The following is a 17,688-nucleotide window of genomic DNA, read 5'->3' on the forward strand; positions in this document are numbered from 1 at the left end:
TATATCAGAAGGCTGAGGCTATGGCAATAGCAAAATCCTGACCCCTAGCATTAGAACACATACACACACAGCCCAAATTACATTACCAATTTAATCTATATTACCCATTAGAAAACACCTTAATTGTTCACGACCAAAAGAGGACAGGCTAGGGCACTCACAATATTAGTAACAGAAGCAGATGAAAGTAATCCATTCTGAAGACCAACTACAACACAGAGCGCAGGGACTTGGAAGAAAAAAATCAACAGCTCACAGCAAGAAGTCCCCTAAAGCTAACACCCACTGCCTGAGCAACAGCCTCCTCCAAGTCCCCTTCACGGAGGCTAACACTAGATGGCAACAACATAGCTTGTCCCTTTTTAAACCTCATCACTGCATTTAGCTCAGGAATTGTCCTCTTCTGCGAATATATGGAGCCCAACTCTAAAGGCTGGATACATTTAAGTCACTTTATCAAATGAGAAGCTAAGGCACAAACCATGAACTAAGGCAGACAAAGAAAAGAACAAAATGTATCTTATTAGATGCAAAGAGCAGAGAGATGATTAAATCGTTTCCTCAGTGAATTAATCCCTAGCAAAAAGTATCCACCCAGCAAGAGAAATGTAAACAGAGTTGATCCATTCACCAGCAGGCTTATCTTCCTGCCAAATGAATACAAGAGCTGAAATGCCAGGTCTGTGTTTGGAAAGTGCCAACGTCAGTGACGGATCACTTCAAAACACTCTCTGGAGTCTGGCACCGCGAGTGCTTTGCTGTCTGAGGATTAAATCAGCGTGTAGCAAAGATTAGACCCTTATTAGAAGAGTAGTCCTGGAGCACCTAGGGTGCGCCCCGACCTTCCTGACCATAGAGTCACACTCCTCTGTTTATCATGGTAGGTAAAGACAAGGGAAACAGAAAGCTAGCTCCAAGTAGCACTCCTCCCTCTCTAAGGCTCCGCACTACACCCTTCCATTCACCAACACACTTGAGTTCTCTTGTCTACCTTTCGGCTTCTTCTTCTTTTCTTTTTTCAGTTTTTTGAGACAAGGTTTCTCTGTAGCTTTGGTGCCTGTCCTGAACTAGCTCTTGTTGACCAGGCTGGCAGAGATCCGACTGCCTCTGCCTCCCGTGTGCTGGGATTAAAGGCGTGCATGTGCCACCACTGCCCGGCCCTTCTGGCTTCTTGAGTGTTCCTACTCTTAATTCCATGTAGTCTGCTGACTCACTGTCCTTTGCTGTTAGTTTGAAAAGTTCAGATCTGTTTACCTCCACTCTTCTCAGCTAACAAGTTTACCAAGCCTTGGAGAAAAACTACCCACTCCAAGGATGAGCTTATTCTGCACGTTCATTCCCGTTCTGGTAATAAAATACAGTTATTAACAGATAAACACACATGCGCCCACTGGAATAAATAAACTTATTTAGTTGCCTGGCTCAGTCAGAGGTGTGGAGTTAGAGCTGGTGAGTGGTTGTTGCTCCTGTCCCCTCTTTGGTTTTTTGAGACATTATCTAATAATGCAGTGGTTCTCAACCTTCCTAATGCTGCAACCCTTTGATACAGTTCCTCATGCTGTGGTGACCCCCAACCATAAAGTTGTTTTTTTGTTGCTACCTTATTACTGTAATTTTTCTACTGTTATGAATCATAATTTACATATCTATGTCTTCTGACGGTCGTAGGCAACCCTTCTGAAAGGATCCTTTGATAACCCAAAGGGTCGCAACCCATGGGCTGAGGACCACTGGTCTAAATTATCCCTGGCTAGCATGGAACTCAATAAATATCTGAGAATGAATGACACCGAATGTCTGTTCCTTCTGCCTCCACTTCCCAGGTGCTGGAATTACAGGCATGTGCCAAGTATATGTTGCCAGGTAGAAAACAAGTCTGATTTGGGTACTGCTGAGGATTTGAACCCAGGGCTACGTGGATGTTCTTAACTGAGCTACATACATTCCCAGCTCTGTGTGTGTCTGTCTGTCTGTCTGTCTGTCTGTCTTACCCCAGGGCCATACAGATGCCACTATGATATATCAGAAATTCAACCACCTCCCTTACAAATATATAGCAACCTTACTCCAATAATGCAAAAATATGTATCTTAGGGAGGAAGATAGGTATTGGTAAAGAAAAAGATGGCACTATATTCAGCTCCACTTACAATTTGTTTATGGTAGACTAGCAAGACAGCTCAGTGGTTAAGGGCACTTGCTACAAAAAGCCTGGCAACCTGAGTCTGATCCCAGGAATCCACATACAAGTTGTCCTCTGACTTCCAAATGTGTGCCAAAGTACAATTGCCACATACATACATGCACACACAATAATTTTTAAAATAAAAATAATATGCTTAGGGTAGCTAGGGATAAGGTCGGGAATAAGATCTTTTAAAAGGCTAGAAGGAAAAATAAGTATAATTCTTCTATCTCTTGCTTTTGGAGAAATGTCTCCAAATAACAATTTGTTGTCACCCATTCACCCAGAAAACCTATAAACACAGAGATCCCAGCAGATGCTAAAACCAGAGAAGAGGAACAAAGGGCAGAAGGGTCAGTGGGAGGGAGAGCAAGGAAACTGAGCACAGACATCACAAGGAAAGTGGTGAGCCTTGAAGGAATGTCAGCTTTCTTGAAGCACCCACCACTAACAAACTTGGCAATGTGCCCACTGCACCTATATTGTTAGACAAAGACAATGAGGGTTTTCTATCCTAGTCAGTGGAAAGAGAAGAACAGAAGGCAGCCAAGACAGAGAATATATCTGATGTTATTTAAAAAAAAAAAAAAAAAAGGAAGAAGAAAGAACTAGCTAGCATCTGGAAATATCTAGCTTATTTTAGAAAGAGTAGGGGGATCTGAGGAGGGACATAACAAAAGACTAGGGTTCCCCCCACTTTCCCCTTAGATAACACACTGTAAGTCTATTTCATAGACTGTGGAAGTGCAACAACTCCCTACCCCTTAGCAACTTCAACTTCTTTTTTTTTAATTTATTTATTTATTAAGGATTTCTGCCTCCTCCCCGCCACCGCCTCCCATTTCCCTCCCCCTCCTCCATCAAGTCCCCCTCCCTCATCAGCTTGAAGAGTAATCAGGGTTCCCTGACCTGTGGGAAGTCCAAGGACCGCCCACCTCCATCCAGGTGCAATTTCAACTTCTGCACACAAAATCCATCGAGTTATTTCTTTCACATTACTTCAGGGTGCGCACACAAACACACACATACACAAGTGCATTCACTAGTGTACACACAGGCAGATAGATACACATACAGCTATTCATTTAACCCAAGAACTGTGAGTTTTCTGACCAACTTTTCTCCCGTGCTTGACTGACGAGTGGTGACTGTGCCAATGAGACACCAGGACTACCCTCCAAGCACACTCTTTTGGTGATGGGTTCTCCCTCCTGTGGCTCAACTGTCAACTATGTCACACTAGCACATAAAGACAAAAGACACCAGTCAGTGCAGCACTGTCTCTCTCCAAGACTTCCAGGAAGGATCTGCACTACCTGATAGAGTGTTCTAACAGCCTCCCTGCCCCAGGTAGCAGCTCTGTTCTAAATTCCAAGAAATACCTGGAAGACAAAATTTTTTTTCAAGATGCTTATCATGAAAGAAGCCAGAGACACTGGGGGGGGGGTGTTTTTTTAAATCTATATCTACTCAATATCAGCTATGCTCCCAACCATGTCTAATAGAGTTCTGAAAGAAATGCTCTTGGCCACAGAACACAGAGGGCTGCACTCAACACTTAAGAGATTTTCAGTCTGTACTAAAAGACCTGCAGGCTATGGACAATAGAAGCCACCTGCACTCAACTAAATAAACTCAGACATCACTTTCTTTCAAAGATCTAAGGACACTTTTGAGGGTACCCATTATAGTTCATCCACGCTAATCTACTGCCCTTTGTTTCACAGCATCATCTTAACATCAAGCAATTTGATCACACAGTTAAGATCAGACCCTAAGAGTTTTCAATGTATTCTGTCCTCCATAGGTCAATTCCAATTATAAAGCTTAACTTGAGACAAGAGGTAAAATGGAGACATTGAGAGGAATCTCTCAGGGCCAATATCAGCCCTAGCAGCTCCACAAGAGGCAATCAAAGAGGGAACGGCTGCCAGCCAGGGAATAAGGACTGCAGTGACGAAGCCAGAACATCGAAAAAGGATGCAGAGGCCAGCACACTGCCACAGAAAAACAGGGGGTCCCTGGAGGCAAGGGGGAAAGGAGACCAGCTGTAACCATGGGAGAAACAAGGCAAGTGCAGAAGACGAACAGTCGTCCCACAAGCACAACAGCAGACTTGGCCCCTAAACCTACGACAGCCAGAAACAATGCCCACCCCAGCAGAAACCTGGGCTGAACTATACTCAGTGGCCTAACGCCATAGGCAACAAATGGTTCCACATTCCTGAGTCCCCTACTGCATTTGTCTGGAAAGAAAACATTTGAGAAATTGGTTAAAAGGGTATAATTAGTGTGCTCTAAGACAGAGGTCAGCAAACTCGGGCCCAGGTAGTTGCCCAGGTGAGTGGATTTATTATCTTTTAATGTCTGGATGCGATGTGTACATTTAAGGCCTGTAAGAAGTTAAACACATCACGTTTGGTCAAAATTGGGTAATATCACACATGGCTGCCTTCGTCTAAGATGGCAGAAGTGAACTGCCCACACAGCCCACAGACCTGCAGTTACTACCTGAGCCTTCAGCAAAGGCCACTGATTGTGCTCTACCCTCAACAAAACACTGTTTTACAGCGTAAGGAACTTATGAGGTTTAACTCTTTTTGTACGATCTATTTTCTCCCAAGAAGACAGAACAGGACTTCAAACTTCACTAAGCTATAAAAACCAGAACATGGAGTTCAAAACTCCTGACTTCCAATAAAACTCAGTATTACTAAATACACAGCACTTTTCTAACACCATAAAGAGGTTTCTTCATGTCTACAAACACAGTTCCTGGTTCTCTCAGATGATGAAGAATGTAGAAGGGTAACTAGCACTTAGCAAAGTTCAAATCTAGTTCCGTGTTTGGATTCAACAGGTTGCAAGGGGCTGCTCTAAGTTTAAAAGGCAAGGACCACGCATATGGGATATACATGAATGCCAACAAATGGCATTGCAAACTCAGTTCACACCCATAAATACAAAAGAAAATCCTCTAACAGGAAGTGAACATTGTTGATTGTAAGTGGTAGGTATGATTCAGGAAAATAGTGGTGATTTAAACACTTAAAACAGTAAAATAGGAGTCTGCATGGTTGGCTGGAGATGGGGAAGAATGTCTAGCATCCAAATCTGGAAACCTGAGTTCAATCCCTGGAAACCAAGATGGAAGAAGAGAATCAACTCCTAAAACTTGTCCTGTGGTCTCCATTAGCACACACACATAAAAATAATTCGATTAGATTATAAGATAGTAGGTTGGGGGTAGAGAGATGGCCCAGTGGTTAAGAGCACTTCCTACTCTTCCAGGACCCAAGCTCAGGGCCCAGCACCAGCGTCAGGTGGCTCATAACTGCCCATAACGCCATCTCCAGGGAATCTGGAGACCTCTTCTTGCCTCCAATGGCATCCACATACACAGGATATACACGTACACATGGATTTAAAAAAAGAAAATAAAAAAAAAAAGACCGGTAAAATAAAAAGAGGCTACATAATTTGAGAGTAATATTTTTTGGTACTTGTTTACAACTTCAGAACATTATTAAACATAGTTAAGTAGGAAAATCTACCTGTTAAATCTTAAGTTAGCAGTCTCAATCACTGTTTTATTATAAATTGTTAAGGAACCTTCCTCCAAAGCATCACCATTACTGTGACAATTCTGACAATTACTGTGATAATTAATGTGTCAAACCATGAGCCTCTCTTGAGTAACACACAGCGGTTTCTAACTTTCCAAATAACATTAAGATATACTCTGTTGACCAACAAGCTAAAATGACAAGTTTAGCAATTTCAGGGAGTTACCGCACAAGGTTTGGTTAGGAAAACGAAAGTAAGCAAACGGGCTTTAAAAGCCTGAGTCTACTATTAAACTCATCAAAGAAAAAGGCAGATACTAAGATCGCCCCCTTGCCATGAAGAAATACAACTCCTGCAATCCGACGATCGGTATAAAAAGGTAACAGCACATAACAGCAAGACAACGAGCAGTCCCATAAGAGAATGAACGTATTTTATTGAGAAAGAGAAGGACTCGGCTCTCTGACACACGCAGTCACAGTGTAAAGTACGAGAGATGCAAAGTAAAACTAAAGTATTCAGTGGTAACTAGAGGCTTCAGTCACAGAAACAGCACTTGCCCCCAGTGATCAGAGCACCGAAGAAAGACCGTTATTACACTATGTGGTAGATCTCCAAAGTAAATCTCGGGCTCCGCTGGCAGGAGAAATGCAAACTCATCCACGCCCTGACCTTAACACAGAGGGGCAGCCCGGGAGACACCCGCCAAGAAGCACCTTGCACCTCAAAAACCAGTTCGCAAATGCTGGAGGCCACGCCCTCCAGCAAGGGCAGCCATAAAACTTTTGCTCTGGAGGGGAAATCGAGTCAGGAATGGTTTATGCTAGCCACGGGAGGAAACCTGGGAGCTCGAGTCTTCAGCGCCCGGCAGCCCCGAATGCGTGGGGTGGATTCCCGGCGGGAGGCTGCGGGACAGCGGGGACTCACGACCCAGCAGGTTCTCCCCTCCCCCCCACCGCGCTGCCCGTCGGCGCCGCCGCCCGGTACCTCTCGATGACTGAGGCCACCAGCTGCGGCAACTCCTTCATCTCAAAGGCGGAGTAGGACGCGGACAGTAGGGGCCGCACCGCCACCTCCCAGCCCGGGGTCGTGTCCTGCCCGGTCGCCGGGGCTCCGGGCACTGGAGCCGCTGCCGCCGCCTCGTCGCCGCCGCTCGTCGCCATCTTCCGTCGTACTACTGCGGCTCCCTCCGGGGGCTTGCCACCGGCCCAGCGCCGCCTCCCGGGAGGGGGCGGAAGTGACGCAATCGTGCGCGTCAGACAGGGCGCCGCGGGTCGCGCAACAAAAACGTAAGGCGCTGTGCCGCCTCTGACTTCTCAGGGCAAGACCCGAGGCAATGCGCCTGCGTAGCACTGAGCGCTTCAAGGGAGCCCCGGGAGAGATGCCCTGTGCGCGTGCGCTAGAAGAGCGGGCACCACTGCGCGTGCTCGCAAGAGCATTAACTACTGCGCGGGCGCTGCTCTGAGGGGAAATATGGTTTCTAGTTTAAGAAAAAATGAGTTTTGTGAGTTGCATTCGGAAGAAATGTGCGAGCAGGAGGAATGGCGCCATCCTGGGCCGGTCAGGGACGACAAGAGACCAAAGCCTGCTCGCTGTTAACCGCTTCCTCTGCCCAGTGTACCACACGAGCAGCCGTTCTAGCGCTTCCCAGTTAGGAAAGCCCTTTCGCGCACCACCTCATGGCAATGATTTTCTTCACGAGTTCATATTTTTGCTGTCTGTCATTTGTGTGTTTGGGACCCTTCGGTAATAATCATGAGAGGAGGTTGTTGATCTTTTGAAATGTGGTCGCAGCCTTCTTCCCTGAGGCTCCAGACTGCTAGCTTTACCTCCGGAGCCGTGGGCTCCCTATTTAGTACAGGTTGGCCTCGGACCTGAGCAATCCTTTATCTCCACCTCCGGTGGAATTACAGGTGTGGGTCTCCACATCGGTTTATAATCCCGAAGGTGAGGGGTTATTTTTTCCGGCGTTCCGCTGTAGCCCAGGCTGGCCTAAAACACAACACTCTTCTTTCAACCTCCCAAATACTGAGAAATTATAGGTGTGCTAAGCCACATCTGGCCATTGGAAGTAATGGCAAGTCAAATATTTCTGACTTTTGGGTAACAAGAAGGTACTAGGAATAAACATCTTCCTTTTCAAACACATTTCCGTAGTGGAGATTTGTTCTTGTATTGTCTCAAAGACCTGGGATAACATCTGTGTTCTAAATTTAGAATTGAGGGGCTGAAGACACGGCTTAGCAGAATTCCATTCTCAGCACCCAGGTCTAGCTGCTCCCTAAAGCCTGTAATTCCAGTTCCAGGGGATCTGATGCCCTCTCCTGGACTCTATGGGAATCTGCATTCCCACGTGCACATAACACCCCCCCCACACACACACACACATATGTTCATAAATCTTTTTAAAATTCTTTGTAGTGGCAATGCTGGGGAGGCAGAGGATTACCATAAATTCAAGGCCAGTCTGATCTAAATAGCAACTGTCTCAAAAATATACATTTAGATATCAAACACTGAAAAGCAGTTTAGATGAAGCACAAGTTTCATCAATATTCTGACCTAAAAAATAAGATAGGAACTACTGAATAGTAATATTTTAAGAACTAAAACTGAAAAGAAATGTCTTTCAAGCCTGAGAGGCTGGGGGAGTATCTGAGAACTTCAAATCAAAGGCACTAGAGAGAGTTCAGCACTTAGTACAAGCTGCTCTTCCAGAGACCCCAGATTGAATTCCCAGGACCTATACTCACCAGTAACTCTAGCTCCAGGGAATCTAACATCCTCTTCTGCCCTTCCCCTGGACCTAGAGTTCCTAGTGGGACACGTCATACACATAAATAAAAACAATTTTTTGTTTTTCAAGACAGGGTTTCACTGTGTAGGCCCAGTTGTCCTAGAACTCAATCTGTAGACCAGGCTGGCCTCAAACCAGAGATCCACCTGCCTCTGCCTCCCAAGTGCTGGGATTAAAAGTGTGAGCCAACAGTGCCTGTCAAGAAAAATCAATTTTCAGGGAGCTGAAGAAGTGGCTCTTTCAGAGGGCCCAGGTTCAGTTCTCAGCACCCACAACCATTGTAAGTCCAATTCCAAGGGATCTGATGCCTTCTGATCTGAGGGCATAGGTCATAAAAATGGTATACACACATATATACAGACAAAATATTCATGCACATAAAATAAGTCCTTTGAAAATCTTTTCAGTAAAATTTAAAAGCTGGGCAGTAGTGGTGCGTGACTTTAATCCCAGCACTCAGGAGGCAGAGGCACGCAGATTTCTGAATTCAAGGCCAGCATGGTTTACAAAGCAGGTTCCAGGACAACCAAGGCTACACAGAGAAACCATGCCTCTTGCATTGTTTGTCCTGAGATAAGCAGCCCCTGAACTTTGTCTAAGACACTTCCAATGAGAGTCCCACTGCCCAGGGAACCTTTAAGTCACAGCTAGCACCAACTTGACACCCACGTGAGAGGACCACCTCCAGCCCGCCCAGCCTTCAGACACCTGGTGGTGACCAACATCTTGGTTACAGCTTCTTGAGCTGGAGTCACTCAACACCTCACCCACAGAAATTAATCAAGGGGGAGAAACTGAAGATATGGCTTAGGGATTAAAAGTGCAAGCTGCTCTTGCAAAAAGGCCCAGGTTCAGGTCCCAACACCCCCATGACAGCTCACAACTGTCTTTAACTCCAGTTCCAGGGGTCTGATGCCCTCTCCTGGGTCTTTGGGAACCAAACAGGCACATGTTGCACACACATACACATCAAATCGAGATAAATATAAGGACATGCATAGTGGAACACACTTTAATCTCAGAACTCAGAAGGCAGAGCCAGGCAGAGCTTTGTTAAATTCAAGGGCAGCCTGGTCTATGCAGTGAGTTCCAAGACAGCCAGGGCTACACAGAGAGACACTGTATCAAAGACAAAACAAAAAAATGAAAAATGAAAAACAGGATCTCTGAACTTGAGGCCAGCCTGGTCTACAGAGTGACTTCTATAACAGCCAAGGATACACAGAGAAACTCTGTCTCAAAATAATAAATGAACAGGGCTGTAAAGATGGCTTAGTGGTTAAGAGTACTGGCTGTTCTTCCAGAGGTCATGAGTTCAATTCCCAGCAACTACATGGTGGCTCACAACCATCTGCAATGAGATCTGGTGCCTTCTTCTGGCATGCGGGCATACATAGAGACGGAATGTTGTATATATAATAAATAAATAAATCGTTTAAAATAAATGAATAAACAAACCAGGCCAGGCGATTCCCAACAACCACATGGTGGCTCACAACCATCTGCAATGAAATCTGGTGCCTTATTCTGGCCTGCAGCATACATGCAGGTAAACCACTGTATACATATTTAATCTTTTTTAAAATATTTATTTATTTTTTATGTATACAATAGTCTATCTGTATGTATGTCTGCAGGCCAGAAGAGGGCACTAGACCTCATTACAGATGGCTGTGAGCCACCATGTGGTTGCGGGAATTGAACTCAGAACCTTTGGAAGAGCAGGCAACACTCTTAACCACTGAGCCATCTCTCCAGCCCCTTAAGTAAATCTTTTTAAAAAGAGAGAGACCGGGCGGTGGTGGCGCACGCCTTTAATCCCAGCACTCGGGAGGTAGAGGCAGGCGGATCTCTGTAAGTTCGAGACCAGCCTGGTCTACAGAGCGAGCTAGTTCCAGGACAGGCTCCAAAGCCACAGAGAAACCCTGTCTAGAAAAACAAAAAAAAAAAAAAAAAAAAAGCATTTTAAAAAAAGGTTTAAGATGAACTACTGGGAATTCTATGAAGGGTGGGTCACTTCCTGACCATTAGCTACTTTACAATTCTGGCACTTAAGTAGAGAAAGACTAGAATCTTGCAGTCTAACTGTACTATGGAAACACAGCAGGCAGTATATGGGGCTGGACATGAGGCTCAACCAGTAATAGCACTGGCTGCTCTTCCAGAGGACTCAGTTCAGTTTCCCAGGAACCCCATGGTGGCTCACAATCATCCATAAGTACAGTTCTAAGGGATCCAGCAACCTGTTCTGGCCTCCATGGACACCAGTCTGCATCACATAGATGCAGGGAAAATAATCAAAATAAATCTTTTTTTTTTGTTTTTTTTTGTTTTTTTTGTTTTTCGAGACAGGGTTTCGCCTTAGCTTTGGGGGCCTGTCCTGGAACTAGCTCTTGTAGACCAGGCTGGTCTCGAACTCACAGAGATCCGCCTGCCTCTGCCTCCCAAGTGCTTCAAAATAAATCTTAAAATAAAAACAAGACAAAACATGACAATGTGATAAGAATTGATGATGTCACTTAGCCATCTTACACAAAATTCACGCCAGTCTGTCTCAAAGTGAGGGCAGGCTATGCAAGGTGCATAGTGGCATATGTCTTTAATCCAAGCATGTCTGTGTGCTCCAGGCCTGCCAGAGATGTATGGTGAGCCCTCGTCATGAAACAAAAGCTAAAGCAGAAAAATGTAATGGGTATCACTATCTTTTCCTGGGTGAATATCACAAAGCCAGTGAGGACAGGGCCTCTAGTTGTAAGTGTCAGATGCTCACTCCTTACACCAACTGGACAATTTACAAACAGAAGAAACTTGTTACCACCCACAAAGAAGTTGGCATGATAGCCTTATGCTCACAGAGGCCAGGAGAGGATATTGCATCTCCTGGAGGTGTAGTTACAGGTGCTTCTGAGGCACCCAGTACAGGTAATGCAAACTGAACTCGGGTCCTCTGAAAAAGCAGCAGATACTCTTAAGCATTGTGCCATCTCCCCACTCCCCACTCCTTTTTTAAAAAAAAAAAAAAAAAGACAAGGTCTCATAGCCTACACTGATATATAGCTGAAGATGTCCAAGTGCCCCATTATAGGGGTGTGCCTCCATATCTAGCTTTGGCCCCCCCCATTTTAATGCGAAAGTATCTTCAAAGTAAACTCTAAAGACACATAACAGAGCTGAGGCCAGATCACTGATCATTGCTTTATTCCAGGGAGCATGGTCAACTGCATTGCCTTCTCTTCTTCAAAAAGAACAATCAGTACCAGGTTCACAAACAGTTAAAATTTAGGATTCTTTCATGTGTAGTACACAGGAGCCCAGATAGGAGTGCACACACCCCACACAGGAGCCCAGACAGGAGTGCACACACCCCACACAGGCAGGAGTGCACACACATGCCTATTCAGGAGTGTACATACACTCACACATGAGCCAGACAGGAGTGCATATACACCCCACACACGAATCCTGACAGGAGTGCACACACACACAAGTCCAGATAAGAGTGCACCCCCCCACATGCCCATTCAGGAGTGCACACACATCCCATACACGAGCCAAACAGGAGTGCATATACACCCTCCACACGAATCCAGACAGGAGTGTACACACCCCCACACAAGCCCAGACAAGAGTGCACACACATCCTACACAAAAGCCCAGACAGGAGTATACACACAACCCAGACAGGAGTGCACACACACCCACACAAGCCCAGACAGGAGTATACACACACCCCACACACAACCCAGACAGAAGTACACACACACCCACACAAGCCCAGACAGGAGTATACACACACCCCACACACAACCCAGACAGAAGTACACACACACCCACACAAGCCCAGACAGGAGTATACACACACCCCACACACAACCCAGACAGAAGTACACACACCCCCACACAAGCCCAGACAGGAGTATACACACACCCCACACACAACCCAGACAGGAGTGCACACACACCCCACACAAGCCCATTCAGGAATGCACATGCATCCCACACATGAATCCAGACAGGAGTGTATATACACCCACACAAATCCAGACAGGAGTGCACACACACCCCACACAGAAACCCAGCCAGCCAGTAGTACATACACATCCCACATAGAAGCCCAGCCCTGGTATACATAGCTAGTTCCAGGCCAGCCAGGGCAAAATAGTAAGACCGTGCTTCAAAAAAATAAAATAAGTAAAAAGGTGCTGGGGCTATAACTCAGTAGTAGAAGTAGAGTACCCTGGGTTTGTCCCAGCATCCTCCTTGGAGGCCCCCCTTAAAACTTAATAAGATTTAAAAACTACTTAAGAAAAATAACAGCCCACATGGCTCACCTTATGGAGAGCTCAGTGCAGAGAACCAGCCTAGCATGAGACCCTGGATTCTATGCCTAATGCCACACAGGAAATTATACCAATGAGATTTAAAATTTGCACACTGCCAGTATGATGGCAAACATCTGTAATCCCAACACTGAGAAGACAGGCAGGAGGACTGCAAGTTTGAGGCCAGCCTAAGCTATAGGGCAAACCTCCACCTCAACAATAAATAAGGTTTTTCCTTAATAAAGGCCCTTTTTTTCCTAATAGGGCTATAGGATGTCTGGGGCCCGCAGGAGCAATGAGATATGAGATGCTGGGACCTCAAAAATCTCATCAAGACTCAGATAATTTAATAGCTTTAAATAAAGCTTTAGTGCTGGCTGGGTGGTGGTGGCACACACCTTTAATGCCAGCACTCAGGAGGCAGAGGAAGGCAAATCTTTGTAAGTTCAAGGCCAGACTGGTCTACAGAGCAATTTCCAAGATAGCCAGGGATATATAGAGAAACCTTGTCTCAAAAAACCACAAATATTTAAATTTAATTTTTTTTTTAAAAAAAAAAAAAGGAAAAAAGGCTTCAGCCTTGCTATAGCTCAAGAGAAAAGCACAGGCTATGTGTGAGAAGCCAAATGACTGTTCTGTACTTGGCTTTGATAGGCTGAAACAAACAGTGGCCAACCATACAAATGACAGCACGGAACGAAAAGTTTAGTTAAAATTAGTTCTGACTCAACATATGGATCCCTCACTTTCTGTGACATCAGAGAGAAGCCATTGGGTGGGATCAGTCCTGACTTCAGCTAAGAATGGCTTGCGCGGCCCCGTCAAGGTCAGGCAGCCAAGTGCCCCTTTAAGGCAGAGCTGAGCTGACCCATCAGGCTTGGAAGCAAAAGAGGGAGAAGTTGTCAGAGGATTTCTAGTAAGACTGGAGACATAGAAGGCCAACCAAAGTCAATTTAAACAGCCTCCGAAGAGAAAAACCAGAGGCCTCATGAAAGGAAAAAACAAAAGCAAAAAACCCCAGGTGGATGGGCTGATCAAGAAAACAGAGCAGTGGATCAGATGCATGGAGAGTCTGGCTGAGGTGGGTGTCTGTCCCACAAGGTCTGTGTGTCACTGTATCCCAGCAGCTCAACATGAAGGTCATCCTCTTCCACCAGACTCAAGTGAGATGAGAACCTAATCCAGCATCACCGATCCATCAATCCACAGCCATAGCTCCTGGGCTGACTGCTTCCCCGAGGCTCTCCACTCTGGCAGAATGTTCGTGTTTTACCGCCAGGCTCGATTGAGGAGTTTCACCTGTGCCAGCCTCTTTGTGATCATGGTGGCAAAAACCAGGGCAAAAAGGACACTGCTGATTAGTACATAGTCATAGTCATCCTTCAGGACATCGAACTGCTTGGATGGGTAAACTCGAGTTTGGTAAATGTCCAAACCGTAGGCCACGACCTGAAAGACAGACAGGATGAGAACTGGGAAGGAAAGGTAGCCAGTGAATCACCAGCAACTCAGAGTCAGTCAGGAAGGAGATGGGATCCTTAGGGCACAGAGCCACACTGCAGATGCCACACGGGGACACTCACCAGACAAGTGGACTCCAGGCCTGATGGTGCCGTGTAGATGCCTCGCATCCGAGAGACTGTCTGGTTATAGTTTATGAACCGCTCTGCGTGGATCTGGACATCCGGAGAATAAGGGATCAGGTTCTCCTCTCTGCAAAACACAGGAGGGGGACAGGGACTCTAAAAGCTCCTGTGAGACAGGCATCTCCTTCTTGGCTGTCCTTCCTGGGAGCTGGGAAGGCTCCAGGACACACATCAAATCATGAATCTCCTTTGAGGACGACCTGAGTTAGGTCATCACAGATGCAGCAGCTGAAGGAACGGTGAAGGGCTGTACGGAAGGCTGGCCGGAGAATTTAGTTAAGCATCAATTTTTTTTTTTGTTTTTTGTTTTTCGAGACAGGGTTTGGCTGTGGCTTTGGAGACTGTCCTGGAACTAGCTTTGTAGACCAGACTGGTCTCGAACTCACAGAGATCCGCCTGCCTCTGCCTCCCGGGTGCTGGGATTAAAGGCGTGCGCCACCACCGCCCAGCTTAAGCATCAATTTGATAAGAACATATAACACAAGCCAGGCATGGAGTTGTATACCCAGAAATCCCAGCACTTAGAAAGCTGAGACAGGAGGACTGCCTCAAGTTCAAGGGCAGCTTGGGCTATAGGGATTTCCAGGCCACCCTGGGCCTCACTTCCGCTCATCTGCGGGAAGCCTGTCACCCTTCTTCTAGCTCCACCCCTCTCTTACTCCAAGCCATACTCCTTTGTTCTCCCACTGCCAGCCCTCTGGGTGTCCCTAAGTGAAAAGACTTCAAAATATAGGGAGGAGACAGCCCCAGAAGACAGTCGGAGCGTTCACGCTAGCGGGAACAATCAACCAGCTCCAGGCCTCCCTTTCCGATCGGCCCCTTCTTCCCTTCCTAGGTCTCCACCCTTCACTGTTCCCGTTCAACAGCGTTCAGACCCAACAGACAGGACTTGAGGACTTTGGTGCTGCTTCCTCTACCTGAAACATTCTCCCTCAGATACCATACAGCAAGCCTATGCCAGCCACCTTCAGATCACCTTTTCCCAGGGATTTCCCAGGGCCTGATCTCAAATTCTCCCACACACACCCTCACGGCTGTCCTGTATGCGCTTCCTCTCTACCAGTGATTAACACCATTCAGTTTGCTGGCTACTTAATGTCACTTCCCACCCAGACACCAGCTCCAGGAGGCAGGGCTCATGGTCATTTGTTTACCTGAGACCCTAGCATGGGGGACAGAGAACTAACATTATCAGTGGGATTAAAGTCCTGACAGTTAGGGCCTTCTGCCCACAACAGTCTCACCTGCTTTGTTCTGTTGGGATCTCAGGACGCCGGGGATCCAGCAAGGCCTTAGGAAGAGAAAGGATTGCTCCAGAAGGCAGCCCAACTGTACAGAAAGAAACGACGGTTCACATTTACCTGACCCTGAATGAGGGCTGGTTAGACCAAAGTTTACAATTAAGAGTTTAAAATAAACAAAGAGAAACATAGGTTGTCAAGGTCCCATTAAAAAAACACCTTTAATCCTGGCACTTGGGAGGCAGAGGCAGATGGATCTTTGTGAGTTCGAGGCCAGCCTGGTCTACAAGAGCTAGTTCCAGAACAGGCTCCAAAGCTACAGAGAAACACTGTCTCAAACGCCTACACACAACACCCCAAAAAATTCAAAACCAAAATGAAACCATCACATGGGTACAAATGAAGGAGCTGGCTCTGAAGACAGTGATTTCCTCACATATTCTAGCTAGCCTGAGGCCATGTGGGCTGCTGGGTAATGCAGCCAGGAAGGTAGAGGACCAAGCATTAGACAACATAACTTTTATAATGGTGATCAAAGGTCCCATGATACCCAGAGCTAGCTTCCTCCTACTTGGCAAGTAACACCCAGTGCCAGTCAAAGCTAAGAGTCCCAAATGTCTTAAATAAATTCTAAACTATTACTGAGTCCTATCTTAGACTCTACCAAATAAGTAAGTCTCTGGTTTCTACTCAAGTCTTTACAAGCTGTGTTAAGAATGACATAGGGAGGGGGCTATATAGGGAAAGATGGCTCAGTGGTTAAGAGCACTGGCCGTCCTTCCAGAGGATCAGGGTCCAATTCTCAATTCCCACACGGTGGCTACAACTACTTTTAACTACCTGTATCTAACTCCAGATCCAGTGAATTCAGTGCCCTATTCTGGCTTTCCTGAGCACCAGGCACATGTGGTACAAAGATGTGTGCAAACACCCATACACACAATTTCTTTTTAAAGTTTAAAAAAAAAAATCACATCAGAGCTAGGCATGGTGATGAACACCTTGAATTCCAGCACCTGAAAGGCAGAGAGAGAATCTCTGGGATTAGAGGCCAACCTGGTCTACATAGCTCTGGGACAGCCAGGGTTTTATAGAGAGACTCTGTCTCAAAAACAAAAAAATCAGGATGCTGAACATTCAAGAGATGGAGGCAGGAGGATTAGGAGTTCAAAGCTACGTTGGGCCCAGCACTCGGGAGGCAGAAGCAGGCGGATCTCTGTGAGTTCGAGACCAGCCTGGTCTACAGAGCTAGTCCCAGGACAGGCTCCAAAGCCACAGAGAAACCCTGTCTCGAAAAAAAAAAAAAAAAAAAAGCTACGTTGGGCCATGTAAAATCCTGTCTCAAAAAAAAAAAAAAAAAAAAGCTACGTTGGGCCATGTAAAATCCTGTCTCAAACAACAGCAAAGAATGACATAAAAAGTCAGACACAGAACCGGGTGGTGGTGGCACATGCCTTTAATCCCAGAACTTGGGAAGCAGAAGCAGATGGATCTCTGTGAATTTGAGGCCAGCCTGATCTACAAGAGCTAGTTCCAGGACAGGCTCCATACATAGAAGGACTTAGTTTCTGTGTGTGCGTTAAGGTCATAAAAAGTAGAAAGAGGACCATGTGGAAGAAGAGATAGTGGGGGTCAAGAGAAAGAGAGTCTAGGGAACGCCACACTACACAGAGTAGAAGAGGGACTTTGTAGAAGGTGGGAAGAGACCAGCAGAGGGGAAGAGCATAAATAAGAACAAAGAATATTGAGACATTATTTTGTATGCTAATCTAAGAACATATTTTCAGCTAAAACAAACAGACATCAGGGATGGCTTTCTGAGATGCAAGAAAGAACCAAAGAAAGGAAATAGTTCATGAGCATCGAGTACTGAGCAAAGACCGTCAAATCTGAACTAAGCAAAGAGAAAGAGAACCAAATATCCCTGCTG

The 17,688-nt window shown here is 46.0% G+C and overlaps 2 protein-coding genes across 4 annotated transcripts in view; both read right to left on the reverse strand.

Moving 5' to 3' along the window:
- Positions 1–6,971, reverse strand: part of Ubr4 (ubiquitin protein ligase E3 component n-recognin 4) — a 116,225-nt gene extending 109,254 nt beyond the window's left edge. Inside the window, exon 1 of the mRNA XM_026782272.1 lies at positions 6,740–6,971. Coding sequence (XP_026638073.1) covers positions 6,740–6,915 — 176 coding nt within the window. The 5' untranslated portion in view covers positions 6,916–6,971. The remainder of the gene's footprint in view (positions 1–6,739) is intronic.
- Positions 6,972–13,384: 6,413 nt separating this feature from the next.
- Emc1 (ER membrane protein complex subunit 1) overlaps positions 13,385–17,688 on the reverse strand; it is a 22,782-nt gene continuing 18,478 nt past the window's right edge. For all 3 annotated transcript variants that reach the window (XM_013348449.2, XM_005352942.3, XM_005352941.3), the window contains 3 exons: positions 15,762–15,846; positions 14,455–14,584; positions 13,385–14,320 (listed from right to left, as the gene is read on the reverse strand). In XM_013348449.2, the coding sequence (XP_013203903.1) occupies positions 14,141–14,320; positions 14,455–14,584; positions 15,762–15,846 (395 nt within the window). In that variant the 3' untranslated portion in view covers positions 13,385–14,140. The remainder of the gene's footprint in view (positions 14,321–14,454; positions 14,585–15,761; positions 15,847–17,688) is intronic.

Source organism: Microtus ochrogaster, chromosome 10 (assembly GCF_000317375.1).
Source record: "Microtus ochrogaster isolate Prairie Vole_2 chromosome 10, MicOch1.0, whole genome shotgun sequence".
NCBI classification, from domain to species: Eukaryota; Metazoa; Chordata; class Mammalia; order Rodentia; family Cricetidae; genus Microtus; species Microtus ochrogaster.